Source organism: Sinocyclocheilus anshuiensis, unplaced genomic scaffold (assembly GCF_001515605.1).
Source record: "Sinocyclocheilus anshuiensis isolate Anshui unplaced genomic scaffold, SAMN03320099.WGS_v1.1 scaffold680, whole genome shotgun sequence".
Classification (NCBI taxonomy): domain Eukaryota; kingdom Metazoa; phylum Chordata; class Actinopteri; order Cypriniformes; family Cyprinidae; genus Sinocyclocheilus; species Sinocyclocheilus anshuiensis.
The window spans coordinates 653,386-672,408 of NW_015555783.1; the positions used below are offsets into that span (position 1 = coordinate 653,386).

General features: G+C 35.9%; 2 protein-coding genes and 2 long non-coding RNA genes across 7 annotated transcripts in view; 1 reads left to right on the forward strand and 3 right to left on the reverse strand.

Moving 5' to 3' along the window:
• LOC107674774 (uncharacterized) overlaps positions 1 to 1,052 on the reverse strand; it is a 9,396-nt gene extending 8,344 nt beyond the window's left edge. The window contains exon 1 of the long non-coding RNA XR_001632535.1: positions 978 to 1,052. This is a non-coding gene — a long non-coding RNA (uncharacterized LOC107674774). The remainder of the gene's footprint in view (positions 1 to 977) is intronic.
• LOC107674773 (cysteine/serine-rich nuclear protein 3-like) overlaps positions 1 to 9,841 on the forward strand; it is a 61,335-nt gene extending 51,494 nt beyond the window's left edge. For 3 of the 4 annotated variants that reach the window (XM_016468874.1, XM_016468875.1, XM_016468877.1), the window contains 4 exons: positions 1,000 to 1,211; positions 6,114 to 6,373; positions 6,452 to 6,748; positions 7,882 to 9,841. In XM_016468874.1, coding sequence (XP_016324360.1) covers positions 1,000 to 1,211; positions 6,114 to 6,373; positions 6,452 to 6,748; positions 7,882 to 8,997 — 1,885 coding nt within the window. In that variant the 3' untranslated portion in view covers positions 8,998 to 9,841. The remainder of the gene's footprint in view (positions 1 to 999; positions 1,212 to 6,113; positions 6,374 to 6,451; positions 6,749 to 7,881) is intronic. The other variant, XM_016468876.1, reaches the window with a different exon arrangement.
• On the reverse strand, positions 6,259 to 7,877 carry LOC107674775 (uncharacterized). The gene is made up of 3 exons (XR_001632536.1): positions 7,563 to 7,877; positions 6,434 to 6,523; positions 6,259 to 6,337 (listed from the first exon to the last, which is right to left on the reverse strand). It is a non-coding gene; the product is annotated as an uncharacterized LOC107674775 (long non-coding RNA).
• A 6,171-nt stretch (positions 9,842 to 16,012) lies between the features above and the next one.
• LOC107674781 (polypeptide N-acetylgalactosaminyltransferase 3-like) overlaps positions 16,013 to 19,023 on the reverse strand; it is a 20,426-nt gene continuing 17,415 nt past the window's right edge. Inside the window, exons 11-12 of the mRNA XM_016468884.1 lie at positions 18,394 to 18,541; positions 16,013 to 16,271 (exon numbers count right to left, since the gene is read on the reverse strand). Of these exons, the coding sequence (XP_016324370.1) occupies positions 18,428 to 18,541 (114 nt within the window). The 3' untranslated portion in view covers positions 16,013 to 16,271; positions 18,394 to 18,427. The remainder of the gene's footprint in view (positions 16,272 to 18,393; positions 18,542 to 19,023) is intronic.

The following is a 19,023-nucleotide window of genomic DNA, read 5'->3' on the forward strand; positions in this document are numbered from 1 at the left end:
ATTTCTTAGCAATGTATATTACTAGTCAGAAATTAAGTTTTGATATATATATGGAAGGAAATTTACAAAATATCTTTAAGGAACATAATCTTTACCTAATGATTTTTGGCATAAAATAAAAATCGATCATTTTGACCCATACAATGTATTGTTGGCTTTTGCTACAAATATACCCCAGCGACTTAAAAGACTGGTTTTGTGCTCCAGGGTCACATATATAAGAATTATAATAAGTTGTATATATTATATAATATTTATAATCAGTTATAATGGGTACAAAATATATATTCTAATTATATTTTATTTATTCATGTAATATTTAATTTATAATTAATATATTAATAATCAATTTAATTGGAGAATATTCATGGGTCAAAGATGAAATGGGGTTTTCAAACATCGCAACAGTAAAAGTATAATACATAATAAAATGTAGTATGATCACTTTTTCTTTTATATATTCTAATAAGTACAGGTCAGAATAAGTATGTTATTTCATTTTTACCTAAATATATCTGTTTTACTCAATGATGATGGACCCACATCATTAACATTTCATTTTCACAAAAGTTATTTTAAATATTAAAGTAGATACTTTACTTGCATTTAATATGCTTTCTATGTATATAAAATCACTTTTGTAAATTTAATTTGACCCGCATATATTTATTTATATCTGAATATTCTGCAATAAAATAAAAAATATTAATATTAAAACAATAAATAAAATGTAAAAATAGGGGAGTTCGGGGAGACTTGATTACGTCATTTGCATGGTTTATGGAAGTGTAAACTCACATATGGATGTGTAATGTTATAGTAACAGTGACTTGATCAGTCAGTCTCTTTCCAGGATTATTAGTAAATACAATTTTCTGGAAATGTAGTTGAAATCACACTGACTGAAACATGTCTCATCCAAATGCACTTATCACTGGAATAACACAATATGTCATTGAAATGAATGGGATTTTTACTTGCACTCTCTGTCTGGTGCAGCCTGACGGCAGCCATGAGTGGAATTCTGAAGAGGAAGTTTGAGGAGGTGGAGGGGGCGTCACCCTGCTCCTCACTGAGGGAGTCTGAGGAGGAGGAGATATCCAGCACTGAGAGCGGAGACAGCAGCGACAGCGTCAACCCGTCAGCCTCGCACTTCAGCCATCCTTCAACAGCATCATCCTCATCCTCAACACACGCACTGCAGCGGACAGGTGAGACTCATATCAAACGAAATATTCAGAAAGCTGTGACAATCCAGCATTATTACAGATCAAATATCTAAATGAAAGAATAAGAGGCTTTCTGCAGGATTGATGAAGATAAATGGAAGACTTTTGAAGACCAAGAAAATTTAAGGACAAAAAAAAAAAAAGGAACATAATACATAAATATGGTCTATAAATGTAAATTGCTAAAATGACATCAAATACGAGTTCTTGTTTAATGGATCAAAATTAAGTGAGTTTTAGGCTTGCCGCGATAGACGGTGCTGACGATGATACCGGTGTTAAGCCGCAACACCGGTTACGTCACTTGCCCACCGCGTCACCGACCCCCACCGTCGTTTAGATTTTTTATAGTAATAAAAATCATTTAGTTCAGTAAAAGAACAGACACTACAATTAAAAACTGAACGCGGCCGCTCAATGCAGCGTGCCGAACGACAGTCGCATCACAGATCAGATTTCTACGTTTCTTATTTATTTGGTTATATATTATACATGTTTACTTGATTCCAGTTTTGTACATTTAAACTATGTAAGTTATTTGATATTTTATATTAGACATAGCCTGCCCTATAGCATAGTGTATTTTTATTTGTTTTGTTAATAAAAGCTCTATGTTTTATATGTAGGCTAAAGTGAGTTTGACGTTGTATTTTGTAGTTGCATTCAAACAATTGACGCCGAACTGCCGCTAATTCAAAAGCGGTGGGAACATTTCCTCACCGTCACAACCCTAGTGAGTTTATGATTAAAACCAGAACAAATATCTGCCATTGGGCTCAGAAAAATTCACTTAATTCAAAGGGAAAAAAAATTGAATTCCCCATTGACAGATATTTGTTCTTGTTTTAAGCATAATCTTAATAATCATAATCTTTGTTCAAATTTAAAATACTTCACTTTACATTTGCATCTCCAATATAATGAATCTTGATTTAAGGATGTTTTAGATATTTGTATTAGAAAACAAAAATGTGTGCAATGCATTCAAGGTTTATGCCACAACTTTAAGACAGTCTGCTCTGATTTAAGTTACTTATGGAAACTTGTTTCTGCCACAGGATTAAAAAAAGGGTAATTGCGACTTTTTATCTCACGATTCTGACTTTTTCTGATTCTCACAGTTCTGTCTTTTTTCCACAATTGGAATATATATATAAACTTAGAATTTCGAGTTAAGAATAACTTGCAAATCCGAGGTCAGAATTCAAAAGAAAAAAAAAAGAACTCACAATTTAGAATTTTTATCTCAGAATTGAGTTTATATTTTGTATTTATACTCATACAGAGAAAAGCTGCCAGGTCTTAAAACTAAGAATTAATGCAAAACATGTCTCTGATGTTTAAGTAGTAGTTTACCTAATGTGTAATTTTGTCATTATTTACTCACTGTCACATAGTCCCCAAAAAATGTATTCTGTTATTTTTTCTGTTGAACACAAAAGGAAAAAGGAAAAAAAAACAAAACAACATTCCAGCATTCCAACATTCCATTCCACATATGGAATGTGTAGTAACACTTTTACTTTTTGGTAAGCTGTTCCTTTAAAACTAATGACAACTGGCACAAAATTGTTGTGTCGTTCCTTTAAAGCACTGAATTGTGGGTATATGAGAAAGAAGATGGGAAATACCGTTTCCCAGAGAATGTCCCCAGGGAAAACGCTAGCTCGAAATTGGTAGCAGAAAAGAGAAAATGGCCCTTTGAAAGGAAAATTCATCACTGAGATTTGATATTGATCGTCATCACGCTTGTCTGAAGGGGGCTTGAGAAAATATCCATCATCGCAATGAACGTAAAACATCTGGCCTCATGCAACTAAGAAGCTGAAGTGCGCATGAGCCCGCATTTGACTTCATGATAAGCTGAAGAGCAGTTCACCTGAAAAGCATCAGTCATCATTTCTAGAAATATGCAGTATTTGGGAAGCTTTTTTGTCAGCAACTTCTAAAATAAATAGAGATTAATTAACGCCCAATAAAGGAGGGCAGTTGACGCTCTTCAGCTCTCAGTTCTCCATCACCTCTCTTTTGTGATGCTCATTCACTTTGATTCTGTCATTAAAAATGTGCACCAGATGTCTGCGGATGACCCACGCTGCAGCGAGTCCCAGAGGACGTCTGTTTCCTCCTTTAGAAAGCGCTGCTCTTTCAGCACAGCTTCAGAGAGAGGTGATGGGAAATGTAGCTCATAATCGTAAATTACTGACAATCAGATCAACCTGCTGAGCTGGATCCTTGGAACTATTTTCAGCAAAGTAAACATGATGAATAGCCATTGACTGTTAGATGCAAACCCTGTGGCGCATCTGAGGGCATTTCACATGGTATGATAATGATTGCCATATTCATATACCTAGGTATGCACATGCTATTGCAACCCATTCAAAAGTTTGGGGTCGGTAAGATTTTTTAAATGATTTTGAAAGAAGTCTCTTATGCTCATTAAGGCTGCATTTATTTGAGTAAAGAAGAAAAAAAAACAGTAAAAACAAGAATATATTGTGAAATATTATTAAAATTCAAAATAGCTGTTTTCTATTTGAATATATTTTTTTCTATATATTCCTGTGATCATTACTCCAGTCTTCAGTGTCACATGATCCTTCAGAAATCATTCTAATATGCTGATTTGCTGCTCAAGAAACATTTCTGATTATTATCAAAGTTGTGCTGCTTCATATTTTTGTGAAAACCTTTTTTTCTATAGAATATTATATAGGATAAATATAAAGTTATAAAAAACAGCATTTATTTGAAAAATATTTTTGTACATTATAAATGTAAATATCACTTTTGATCAATATAATGCATCCTTATTGTATTTTGCACATAAACTGAAGCCTATTTTAGGACTTTTTTTTGCATTGAGACATTGTTTTCTTAAAGTTACTTAATTACAGTAATGAGAATCTAATGAGAATCACCACTGAGAATAACGAGAAGCACAAAGAAAATACAAAAGGCAAACATTTAGATTCATTACTGTAATGAGAATTTGGGTGGAAAAACTACTTAATTGACATGAAAATAATGAAAACCAGCATCAATTTCTTTATGCAGAATAAACTATTATTTTTCTCATTTTATTTTAGGGGTGAAATTTATGGAAGCTTACTTCTGCAACAGAGTATATTTAAATATTTACATATAATTTGCAATTTGCAATTGCAATTTAACAATTGTGACTTTATCTCACAATTCATACTTTTTTCTCAGAATTCAGATTTTATATCTTGCAATTTTGAATCTTTTTTTCACAATTCTGAACTTACATCTCACAATTCTGACTTTTTCATCAGAATTCCCAGGTTTAAATCTCGCAATTTAGATTTTTTTTTTATTCTCAGAACTAGGTAAATACTAGAAAAGAATGTCCAAAGAAAAAAGACTGTTAATCAAGATACATATCACTCACACCTAATTCTTCTTCCACACTGAGCCCCTGTACTTAGAAAGCTCTGTTTGCAGTGAATGACTGTGCTTCAATTCTGCTGGAGTTCCTGAGTCAGACTGGGTTAAGTGCAGTGCACACATTCATGTGTGTGTGTGTAATGTATTCTGCTGGTGGTTCTGGGCGGGGGACCGGCAGCAGCAGATGGTTCTTATTTGTCCTGTTTGTGTCAGACATGAAGGGAGCTGTGGGAGAGAGTATCAGGGAAACTCCACTCTTGTGGAGGCCAAAACTGGGGATATTTATATAGGGTATATTTACCATCCCCCTTTAAATAGCCAAACAATAGGAGCCGGTGGCATGCAGAGAACTGAAGGAGCCGCTAGAGGCGCACTGACGAGGATAGCTTACTAATACAGCTGCATGACATAGCTTACAAAGAATATATTTCAATATTGTAATAAGTAAACACTACTAACAAAAGATTTCCATTTAAAAAAAATGCTGTTTTTTAAATTTCTATTCATCAAAGAATCCTGAAAAATGTATCAAGGTTTCCATAAAAATATGAAACAGCACAACTGTTTTCAACATTGATAATAATCCGAAATGTTTCCTGAGCAGCAAATCAACATATTAGAATGATTTCTGAAAAATCATGTGACACTGAAGACTGGAGTAATGATGCTGAAATTCAGCTTTGATCACAGAAATAAATTACATTTAAAAAAAATATTCACATAGAAACCAATTATTTTAAATTGTAATAATATTTCACAATATTACTGTTTTTAATGTATTTTTATCAAACATGTAAAGCCTTGGGCAGCATAAGACACTTCTTTTAAAAATAAACAGGAGTGTTTCTGACTGTTTTTCACTACATTTATTTATTTTTATTCTTATCCACCAATATAATACCTAATAATCTAGTTATCTATCCATCCATCCATCTTTTTTACACACATTTTAAAGCAAGTAAAATGCCATGCAGAGGCAATGTTAAATTAATTGTTAAATCAGAAGGATTTTGAATAAATTAGTTTAAATCTAAAAGAACAGATTTGTTGAATCAGACTTCTGAACAATCTCAGTTAGGAGGTTTAAATCAAAGCCACTATATACTGAATATGCATTATTGTATGGTGCTAGCAATGTCAAGGTCATGGGTTCAATTCCCAGGGAATGCATGAACTGATAAGGTAAACCATGAATGGAAAAGTTGCTTTGGATAAAAGCATCTCCCAATTTCTAAATGTACATGTAAATGCATACATTTAATATAAATTAATCATTGTGAAATTCACAATATCAGTACTTTCATACAGTCAATAAAATCAAATATATTGTAAATATTTAATGCATCACTCAGCCCTATTTCCCAGTCCACGAATCGCTCAGACGTACTGCACTGTTACTGGAAAGATGCATATCAGTGTCCTTCAAATTGAATAACCGAACTGTAATTTTATTTACCTTTAATGTCTTTCTAGCGTCCTCGATACTGAAGCGGGAGAAGCGGATGAGGACGAGGAGGGTGCACTTTGAGAAGGTGACCGTGTATTACTTCAGCCGGAGGCAGGGATTCACCAGCGTGCCCAGTCAGGGTGGCAGTACGCTGGGCATGTCCAGCAGACACAGCTGCGTGCGGCAGTATACACTGGGAGAGTTCGCCATGGAGCAGGAGAGAATCCACAGAGACATGCTCCGAGATCACCTGAAAGAGGAGAAACTCAACTCTATTCGGCTGCGGGTAAGCAAACGATTCTTTTGTTACGCATATATTGCTGTGCAAATGTCTTTAATATTTCACCTTTCGTATCGTCCTCAGTTGACAAAGAACGGCTCGGTGGAGTCCGAGGAGGCCAATGCTCTCACGCTGGACGACATCTCTGATGATGACCTGGATATTGATAACACAGAGGTGGATGAATACTTTTTCCTTCAGCCATTGACCACTAAGAAGCGGCGCGCTCTGCTGCGCTCATCCGGCGTCAAGAAGCTCGATGTGGAGGAGAAACATGAGCTACGGGCCATCAGGGTGTCCAGGGAAGACTGTGGCTGCGACTGCAGACTCTTCTGTGACCCGGAGACCTGCACATGCAGCCTCGCTGGCATCAAGTGTCAGGTATGATCAGCAAACACGCACATTACACACAAAACATGGTATCATTGCAGAGGAATTCTAGTGTGAGTTAATTATTTATATAATTCATAATTTAATAAATAAATATTCAGGCTGGTCTCACAAAAAGATACCTGGGTCACTTTTCACCTTAAAAAAGCAATAATGATGATAAATTTAATAAGTGTGTATTACTTTTAGGTAATAGCATGCTAAAATTATTTATATCACCATTAAAATAATGCACTTTGTCATTTACATTTTTATTATGTAAATATTTTTATATTTACTATTAATGTTCATTTTTTTGTTGTATTATGCCATTATTTAGCTCCCAAATTTTTATTACCGTACCAACATTTTACTTTAGATAATTTTTACAGTTGTCAGTGATGATTCTAATTCTAAAATAATAATGTATTTTTTACAGTCTTTGTAAAATATTTAGACATCGTGGTCATATTTGTTGTACTGTATTTAATTCATACTGTTTAAAAAAATATTTTAAATGTAAATATTCTATATTATATTATTTTTATATTAGCAATTATTTAAAATTTTTTTACTTTTAAAATGGTATACATTATTATTATTATTTTTTTTAATCCATGAGTTTATTTGTATTTATATTATATAACTTAGGAAAATAAATAAATAATTATCACATGACACTTATGTGTTAAAATGTGCTTAATTGTCATGAATATAATGCAAAACAATTTTAATGGTCATAAAAATAGTCTTTATTGAGCAATTTTTATTATTTTGAGGTGAACTATGAGCCCAACATGTTTGTGACACGTTGTATAAGACTCACCCAGTTTAGAACCACATCAGGAGCTGATTTGCATTCCTCAAGAGAGCCCTCCTTCGCCATACTGTAGTAAAACAAACCCTGTCAAGGAAATTTAACATGGCAGACTAACAAGCATAAATGATTAAGATGTCCAGCGATAAAGTTTAATGGAGGTATGCCCTGATAGAACCGATTAGATCTGACTGATACAGCTGGTTAAATTTTACCCAGTGCATCAGGCCTTCAGAAGAGCGAGGAGCTTTATTTAGACCATTCCTGCTGTGTGTAATTCAAACCATCCAAAACTGGCCGGTGCTCAAGTGTTATTGGATGTCCACAGGTGGACCGTATGTCGTTCCCGTGCGGCTGCACAAAAGAGGGCTGCAGCAACGCGGCCGGCAGGATCGAGTTTAACCCCATCCGAGTTCGGACTCACTTCCTGCACACCATCATGAAGCTGGAACTCGAGAAGAGCCGCGAGCAGCAGCAGAATTCCGGCGTCGTCGCGCCGACCGGCAACGGTTTCCACGGCGACCCGAACGGTCACTGTAGCCCGCTGGCGACAGGTCAGCATGCGCTGGAATACGCGATCCCGGATACAGTCCCGCAGACCACCATCATGCACCTGCAGGCCGGCGACGACATGGACGACACCTTGGAGGAGGAGGAGGAGGAGGAAGAAGATGACGAGGATGAGGAAGATGAGGAAGAGGATGAAGATGATGAAGAAGATGAGAACGATGAGGACGAGGATGAGAGCAGCAGTCTGTGCAGTCTATCCGATTCCAGCACGCAGAGTTTAGCGAACAGCGACTCTGAGGAGGAAGACGACAATGAGGATGAAGACAAGACGAAGGAGTTTGACACAGGATTGGCCAATAGCGAAGTGGCTCCACCCCCTTCCGTGATGTGTTACTCTGAGAATACGGTCGCGTCCGACAACCAAACTAATGGCAACTCATACTTCATCAACTCCACTGCGGAGTACTACCAAATGGAAAACGCTACTCCGCCCACACTTTTAGCCTCCGCCAACCAATCTAGTGAGCCCGTAGGGGACATGGCATCTTATCAAGACAAGGTTAATGACTCCAGTAGGGTCATGTCTCAGGGTCCTTACAATGTGACCGCTGACCAATACACGGACTACTCCCAGCAGCCCGAGCAGCCATATGCCAATCACCACTTGGCCGTGATTGGCTGTTGCGCCTCAGAGCCGGATAAAAGCATCCAATCCAAAGGGACCTTCCTCAGCCAATCAGGAGAGCTGAGCCAGATGGAATTCCAAAACTATCTGAACAACAATACACAGGATACGAGTTACAACGCCAACGGGAGCTGTTTCGTAGCTGAACAGCCAAAGGAGATGTCTCACAATCTGCCCGAAGTTTCGCTAGCGGACAACACGAAAGGACCTACTTTACTGGACGCTTTCACTGAGCCCACTCCGGTTTAGATTCAGAGAGCGGAGCGAGAGTATAAAAGCAGCTTTCGATTCTGCACATGAACGTTTCGTTTTCCTGTTTAACGTTTGGCGGATCCAAAAATATGTATTTTTACTGAACTTTGCAAAGAACAAAAACGATTTAAACCGCAAAATCAGAGCGTATAAGCTTTAGGTTGGAAACACTCTACGCAAGTACGTTAACGCAAACGCTTCTAGCTACGCAAGCTTGATTTCAATAATGAAATGGGTCTTATTCACTAATAATTGCGTGGAATATTTTGCATTTGTACATACAGGAGAACTGCCTATGTGCATTCTCAACCTCAACTGAATTTAGTAATTTGCATAAAACACGCCTAAGCCATCTCCATATAAGGGTATTTTTCCACAACCTTTTTTTTTCAACATTCTTTTATTGCTTTCAGCCAGGGTCATCTGTAACGGGGAGAAAGGTGGTGACAATCCATCTTAACATGATTATAAAATGATTAATTTCATCTTAACATGATTATAATGCCACCAGTATTTGTTTTTTTCATACATGTGGTTTCAGTTGCTCCAATTTTTTCCCGTAAATTTACATTAAATTTTAGTATGAAAGTTCTTGATTTGTTCATGAAACATTCGTACACAGATTTCAAGCACAAATTCATGCATACAAGTGCTTAGTGATAAATGAGAACCATTGTTTTTAAATCAACAGACATTAGTAGGTATTATAGCACCCCCTTGAGGTTTATTACCACTAGAGCAAGAACTTAAAGGCACAGTCCACCTAAAAATGAAGCACTGTCATGATTACTCACCCTTATGTCATTCCAAACCTGTTTTGGACCGCAAAAGAAGATATTTTAAAAAATTAAAAATGTGTTTTTTTGTCCATAAAATTAAGGTAAATTATGAAGGTAGAATGACGTCAAAAAGATTTGCATACGCAGGGTAAGAGTTGTGGAAGTGTACATAAGACTGTAAGCGTAAATTAAATTTGCATGCGCAAGAGAAGCTTTGTAAAGGTGTAAATCGTGTTTCAAGCGCAAGAAAAAATTATTTGCAGCATTTTACTGTTATTCGTAAGTGTAATTCATGTATTGTGAAACTGCAGCTTCATGCTAACGCAAAATAAATATGATCTGCATGCTTCTGACTTCCATTTTTCCGCGCTTACACTTTTGGCACGTTTTTTTCGCCAAAAGACGGTCAAAAGCACTGCAAGCCTGTGAACAGTGATTTGCAAGCGAAAACAACAGTTTAAAGAACTGCAAAACGGATTGACTGCATAAAACCAATCTGTATATGTAAAAAAACTAACTGTTGCAAATGTCTAAATGACTTGTTGTGCATGTGGGGCAAAAAGTTCCCGAAATAAACCGATCTGCGTATGCAAATCTTTTTGACGTCATTCTACCTTCATAGTAAATGGGGTCCAATATTGCTTGGAGTCCAACGTTGTTCACACTAACTTCTTGTATGTTCTGCAGAAGAGAGAAAGTTTGGAAAGACACGAGGGTGAAAAAAAGACAGAATTGTAATTTTTGGGTGAACTTTAGGTCCACGCTTGCAAAACGTTGGCCAAGCGTTTACGTACTGGCATAAAGTATATTCCTGGCCTTAGGCTCGTGCAATGTTTCTTGTAATTTCAAAAGTTCTAGTTTTGAGCAGAGATGTGGACAGAACTTTTCTATGTATCTGTGTCAGTGGTGCAAAAAAAGAAAATAGAAAAAAAGATTGTTGCTGTTAGTGTTCTGAAGTAAGTCTATATCTAAATGTTTGATAAAAGCATGTTTTTGTTTTAGCTTTCATCGCTGGTTTATGGTTTTGTAAGAGTTCGATGTACTGTAAAAGAGAAAATAATACTGTTGCGTTTTCGTACACATACTTCATGCTTTAAAGAGTTGGTGAAAGCATGAAAACGGCTCTTAAAATGTGTGCTGTTCATTTGCCTTTGCTTACAAAACCAAAACCATGACATTTAAGTTGTGAACACGATACATTTCCTCAACATAATTGCACTTTTCCATTGGCTGATTTTATAAAGAACCGCAACCAATTGTTACCTGAGCACTAAAGGGGGCGGGGCTATCTGGTACCGTGCCATGACTATGGCTGTGTTTGGAATGGAATACTTGCCGACTACTTACTGCGTAGTATATGATCTGTATAATTATGGAAGCTTGTTTCCACCACAGGATAAAAAAAAATGTAATTGCATTTTTTATCTCAAATTTTTTTTTGCTTATAATTCTGAAGTTATCTCACAATGATGACTTTTTTTTCTCAGAACTGCAAGATATATATGTCAGCGCTGTTAGCCTTGTGGGCAGTGCGTCGGCTCGAGGACCTTTCCCGATCACACCCCCCTCCCTCTCCCAATATGCTTCCTGTAAACTCTAAACTATCCTATCACAATAAAAGAAAAAAATGCCAAAAATAAATATAAAAAAAAGAGATATAAACTTAGAATTCTGACTGAATTCACAATTCCGAGTTTACATCTTGCAGTTGTTTTTAGTTTCCGCCACAAAATAAAAAAGTGAATTGTGGCTTTTATATTCAATTCTGACTTTTCTCGCAATTGGGAGTTTATATCTCACAATTCTAAGTTGACATCTTGCAATTCTGAGTTTATATCTTGCAATTTTTTTCATTTTTCTCAGAATTCTGAGACAAAAAAGTCTGAATTGTAAGATATAAAGTGATAGTTACCTTATATTTTTTCATCTCGTGGCAGAAACAAGCTTTCACTAGCAACTATTTTAAAATAATAATGAAAAAGTTAGTTTACCTATTTTCATATAAAAAGTCATATGAAACATTTGAGATTAAATAATGTCTAGGAAAAAAAAATCAAGAAAAACAAAATTGTCCCTCATGTTACTTTTGTGAAGTGCACCACATTTTTGGATACAGTATGGTGTGCAGTACATACTGTGTATATATAGTGGTATGTTAGCACGCTATTCCGAACACAGCCCTAAATGAAGTTTTAATAACATATCTCCAAGTTTTTAGTGGAGACATGAAGGATGATTTTTCCATGACACTAACAAAAAAATATATATCATATCTATCTGCATTTGTTTAAAATGGCAGATAGTAGACAGAAGGTAGTTAGATAACAGATTTAACCTTTTAAACCAGATTACCATAATGAAAATGATCAGACTCTTTGTCTTATGAAACTCTGAGATACTAAAGTCTTAAAATATCTTTGGGATTATACAGGGATTTCTGATGAAATGCACTTTGAAATGCATCAAGTTACTGCGAACGAAGCATTCCGTTTCTGTCAGGCGAAGATGATTTTTAAAAGTGTTTAAATTACAAAGTCTAGAATACAAATGAGCTCATATTAGGTTTGTACAAGGTAATACTTTACATTTATTGCATAACTGAAAGCATTGAATGGATGGAGGCCAGGAAGGTGATTTTTCTCAATTTATAGTGATAAATATTTTATGGCATGATGTGAAAATATTCTCTCAATAGCTTAAGATTTTGAGAGGAAAAAAGAGAATAATTCTTGTCATCGTTATTTAATTTAAAAATCAGCTTTGACTGAATAAATAATTCTGAAGAGTAATTTGTTAAGTGCAATAGTTTACAGTGTGATAATGCCACACATGAAAGCTAATGTTCATTGAAAGGAGTGAATTTATTTCACATCAGATTTTCTCCCGTGTTAAAGGGAAAGTTCACTCAAAAATAAATATTCTGTCATTATGTACTCACCCTCATCCAGGTCATTCCCAACTCGAATGCTGTTATTTTGTCTCCTAAAAAAAAGAGAAAAATCTTCATGCTATGACATGAGGGTGTTTAAATAATCACAGAATAATCATTTTTGTGTGAAATATTACCTTAAAGCACTGACGAGTTGAGATGAAGCTGTTTTTAACGCACAAACCTTATGATGCATCTGTCAGTTTGTTTATCCGCTTGATGAAAGAGAGTCATTGTCCAATGGAGAATGTCCCTCAATAAGCTCAAGACAGGACAATCAAATGCCTTTTATGTCATCAACATTGTAGCGTGACCTCACCCCGTGGGGCGGTAACGAAATAACCAGATCCTTAAAGGTGAAGTGTGTCATTTAAAACTTGTATCCCAGCTTACTATAAGTAAGCAACTATAAGTAGGACCTTTAACCTTACACATTAAACAACTCTTTATGCTACAAACATGAAATATACCTCAAAATGCTTTGCTTTGAGTGGTGTGCGATTACCTTTCCGTATGGAAACTCATTTTCGGCACATAATATTATCATACATTTCATAAATATGACATTTTAAATTATGACTAAAAGTTTACATTTAAAAATCATAATTGTGACAAAATCATAATTATGACATACTAAGTCATAAATATGAGATAGTCAAAATTATGACATACTCATCAATACGATACAAAAATAATCTATGAAATCTAAAATCTAAAAAAACTATGACAAAATTATAATATAGTCGTAATTGTGACTACAAGTCATAAATTGCCATAAAAAGTCATAATTTTGACTTTTTGTCACTTTCCCCTTTTGACATCATAATTGCTCACAATTTCAACTTTTTGTAATAATTATGACTTTTTATCGCCAAATTCCAACTGTTTATCTAATTTTTACTTTTTGTCAATTTTGTCTTTGGATGTCATAATTTGGATTTTTTTCATCTCATAATTCTGACTTTCATCTACTTTTTTTGTCACAATTTTGTCACAATTATGACTTTATACCTCAGAATTTTGTCACTTTTTACTTTTAAAGTCATATTTAAGACTTGTCATAACATTGAACAATTTCACAATTTTGAGCATCCACCCAAAACATCCTAAAAAAACACTCGTGGCTGCCACTGCCAGTGGTGCAGAAATGACATACTTCGCCTTTAAAAATAAAACAAATAAAGAGATTTGATGTGTTTTCAAAAAAAAGGAAAATACTGAATGTTGCGATGGTAATCTGGGCAGCAGCATTGGATCAATGGTTTACTTCAAAGCGAATGCCTTAATTTTCTAATTCATTTTTGGCATCGTTTCAGATTCTATGAAAGCAAATTCACTCTGTGTTTTTGCCTTCTATGATTTATTGTCTGGACATTGGTCCAGATTTGTCTTTACTTCACCTCTTGACTTACACACACAGTGCTGGTACAACAGACCTCAGTCTTTGATGCATTATGGGATATGAAAGACACGTATACAGATGTAATGTCATTGAAGCCTGTACTACAGCGGGACCGGATGAACTGGCAGCAGACAGGAGTCGTCATATCATGTTACCAGTTAGAATCGCAGTTCTCCTTCTGTTTTCAGTATTTCTTATGAATGATCTATTATAGTGTGTATTTATTGTGCGTTCCTTAAACGGTATGTATTGAATAAAAATTCTCTTTGTTAAAGCGCTTCTTGTTGCGTCATAAATCTCTAAATGGGAAAAGGAGTAAATGGGAAGTTCAGACAGAACAGACAGAGAGACAGACAGACACAAAGACGGACAGAGAGACAGACAGACACAAAGACGGACAGAGAGACAGACACAGAGACAGACAGAAAGACAGACACAGAGACAGATAGAGAGACAGATAGACAGACAGACACAGAGACAGATAGAGAGACAGATAGACAGACAGACACAGAGACAGATAGAGAGACAGATAGACAGACAGACACAGAGACAGATAGAGAGACAGATAGACAGACAGACACAGAGACAGATAGAGAGACAGATAGACAGACAGACACAGAGACAGATAGAGAGACAGATAGACAGACAGACACAGAGACAGATAGACAGACAGACACAGAGACAGATACAGACAGACACAGAGACAGATAGACACAGAGACAGAGAGACAGACAGACACAAAGACAGAGAGACAGACAGACACACACACACACACACACACACACACAAGGACAGACAGAGAGAGAGAGACAGATAGATGACAGACAAACAGAGAGAGAGACAGACAGATGGCAGACAGACACAAAGACAGAGAGACAAACAGACAGACACAAAGACAGAGACAGACAGACACAAAGACGGACAGAGAGACAGACACAGAGACAGATAGACAGACAGACACAGAGACAGATACAGACAGACACAGAGACAGATAGACACAGAGACAGAGAGACAGACAGACACAAAGACAGAGAGACAGACAGACACACACACACACACACACACACACACAAGGACAGACAGAGAGAGAGAGACAGATAGATGACAGACAAACAGAGAGAGAGACAGACAGAAGGCAGACAGACACAAAGACAGAGAGACAAACAGACAGACACAAAGACAGAGACAGACAGACACAAAGACGGACAGAGAGACAGACACAAAGACAGAGAGACAGACACAAAGACAGAGAGACACAGACACAAAGACAGAGAGACAGACAGACACAAAGACAGACAGACAGACAGACACACACACACACAAAGACAGAAAGAGAGAGACAGATAGATGACAGACGGATGGACGGACGGACAGACAGACAGAACCAATAAAAGCATCTAAAGCATTACATTTCTCCATCTTTAATAGGAACTCTTAGTTTCTTTTATGTAATTCCGAAACACTCTTACAAAAATGAATTCGTTCTTTGTTGTCGTTACAAAATATATTCTAAGCAAAGACAATTAATCTACATCTCTTCATGGCATTATTATGGAACGGTGGCTTATAAACCAAATTTGTGAATCTTCTGATCGATGTAAACACCTGATGTAATTTTTAAAAATAGGTTTCTGGCCTGATGTTTTGTGGTTCGTTCTGTTCTTCGTGTCAAGACTGAATGTTCTGAAGGCAGACGCTTGTATAACAGCGCCCTCTACTGCCGGTCTCTGTCATTCACTGTGTGATACTGTGCCTTCAGGCTCTAATCAAATATTCACAATGTTCAACAGCATGTCAGAATATACAAAAGTAACATCTAATAAAACACAACATATTTCAATTTGGTAAAATAAAACAAAAAATGGTTTAAATGGCTAAAAACATAAGACCATCCCACAGAAATTCCATTTAAAATATTTGACCTGTAATGAGAACTTTGTTTCACTACATTTAAAGAAAAAAGAAAAGAACAACCTCACTTTGTGAAAAGTGAATATGAAGCAAATACTTTCAGGAAGTCTTTGGTGCTGTAAAATCTGCATGTTGCGTCCTTAATCTGCAGTTCATTCAGAGAATGCGACTGATAGTCATCATCACTGTGGTTGAGCTCATCCGGTATAAAAACTAGAAAAGTCACCACGTGAGTACACACGTCCTGTAGTTTTTCAGACATAATGGAGTGAAATGGAGAGAAAGACAGAGAGAAAATAAAACTTCACATCACTGCACGTGCCTCGGCCCCTATAGCCAGGAATGTCTGTATGTGCTCCGCTTTTATATTCCAACTTCTCCAGCAGCAATATTTTCCACATACAAAAATAAATTAAAGGTCTGTGTCATACAGAAGACTCTTGTGCTTGTGTGTGTTCAGGGTCCAAAATTAACACTTGCAATGCATCAGACACAAATAACCAATTTGCTTTGGCAAGTAAATAACACATGGTTTGTCTTTGATTTTATAAAGATCTGCAATATTACTCCGTTTAACTGTGACTGTGAGACTGATCGTATGATCATTTGATCATAAATCATAAAAAGGGAGCTGCTGAAAAGGAAGGCAATCCCATTATGCACTGCAAGATGCTCTGTAAAAAAAAGTCTAAGATCCACAATCTAAGATGGTGAATGAGTTAAGATAAATGTTAATTAGAAATAAGAATGGGAATTTGATTATTCTGCTCATGTTTCCAATACTTGTAATACAAAGATGCCCCCAGTTTGGTCTGTAATCACCTTGATTTGGTCCGCCATGCTATATCAGAAGAGGATGATTTAAAAATATATAAAAACTTTTTTTGTTTGTTTTATTTTTGCATAGGAATAAAAAAAACAATATGATAAAAAAAATTGCAGCATTTCAAAGCAAATTATTTATTGTTCTTTACTTAAAAATTGAATACATTTTAATATAGTTGAATATACTGCAACATTTACTTTTGGCCCTCAGTCAAGTTAGATTTTTGGCCCTTCACATTAAAATTTTTGGCATCTTTGTTTTAATATTTTTAAGGAATTCCCAAATATGCTTATAAACCATCCAATACCAAATGAATCAGATAAAACAGTTCAAATCTAATTGAAAACACGCATTTTAAACAATACTTTTTCTGCTGGAGTATGTTAACACAAACTCTACTGAACAACCTGTACAGTGCAACAGTTGATTATGAGAGTAAATATTCCATTATATGCACTCTTAAAAATAAAGGTTCTTTATTGGCATCAATGGTTCTATGAAGAACCTTGAACATCCATGGAACCTTTCAAATGCAGAAAAGGTTATTTATAGTTGAAAAAGGTTCTTTAGACTTTTAAAATATTCTTCAGAATGGTTCTTTTAGGAACTGTTCACTGAAAGGTCCTTTTGGGAACCAAAAATTGTTCTTCTATGGCATCACTGCAAAAACACCCTTTTGGAACCTTTATTTTTAAGAGTGTACTGTAGAGATATTAATGGTTAACAATATCTTCCATGGAACCTTTCAAATGCAGAAAAGGTTATTTATAGTTGGAAAAAGGTTCTTTAGACTTTTAAAATGTTCTTCAAAATGGTTCTTTTAGGAACTGTTCACTGAAAGGTCCTTTTGGGAACCAAAAATTGTTCTTCTATGGCATCACTGCAAAAACACCCTTTTGGAACCTTTATTTTTAAGAGTGTACTGTAGAGATATTAATGGTTAACAATATCTTATGCTTTTATGCTCAAATGCTTTTGTTGAAGCAATCAGTCTGCATTATTGAAACTATTTAAATTATTTAAACTTATTTAAATAGTGAAATTCCTGGTGAAAAACTAGATTACACATGATTCTGCAGAGAAATCTCCACCAATCAGAGAACTGTGACAAGATTAAGTACACAGTCTAGAACCTTTGTCTTTTTGTCTGATTTCTAAACATTTTTTAGTACAAATCTAAGTTTGTAATGTGATTCACCTCGTAGACCGGTTCAAATCTGAAAAATGGAAAAATGTATGGGGAAAACACTTCTAGAATGAAGGATGCTGAAAAAGTGGACAGGCACTGCTGCACCCTATCAAGAGTGTTACAAATCAGTCACTTCTGAGGTTCCATGACCATCAGGATGCTCCCTAAGAAGGCAGCTTCTATGTAGGTTTTGGTACAGAGCAAATGAGTTGCACTGTTCGTCGAAATATGCTCTGTAATTAATTGTCATATACTGTAAACTACAGTTTCATGGCCAGTAAGAAATAATTTTGGCATGTAAACTTTCCTGAATTCATTGGCAGCTGTGGCAAGAAGTTAAGTTTTGGACCCTGAGAGTGTGTGTGTGTGTGTGTGTCACTGGTTCCGCCGTTCATGTGAAGACCCAGAGCTGGTACTTGTCAGCTGGATTGCAGGGCACTAGAGAGGGGTTCTCATGTCGAGCGGTCAGGCATTGTTTTGAGCCCTTGTTATAGAACAGTTGATCCTGCAAAGAGAATAAAATAACAGCAGGATCTATCAGTGCTGCAGTCCAGCAAAATCACAAAACCAAACATAAGCGGGCTTAAATTAGCATTAGACAGATGGCAAGCTCTTTTCTCTCGTTTTCTTTGTTCTTGAATATATACTTTGGTTTAGTCTGATCAGAAGTTTAGTTTTGACGTTACACAGGTGAGCTGCCTATGTAGGCTGCATTTTAAAGCATTATAGGTGTGTGCTGAGGTTTATTCCAAAAGGCCAAATTTGGCACACAATCCCAAAGTGTAATGCCATAAGATTGGTGAAAAAGAAAACATGGAAGATGGAGCAAAAGAAATGTTGATTATAAATGTACTTTGAATTAATTCAATTAACTTGGCAAATTAATTTCCATAAATTGTATTTTTATTTTTAGTTTGTAGCTGGATCTAGCTGTATTTCTAGCTCTATACACACACACACACACACACACACATATATATATATATA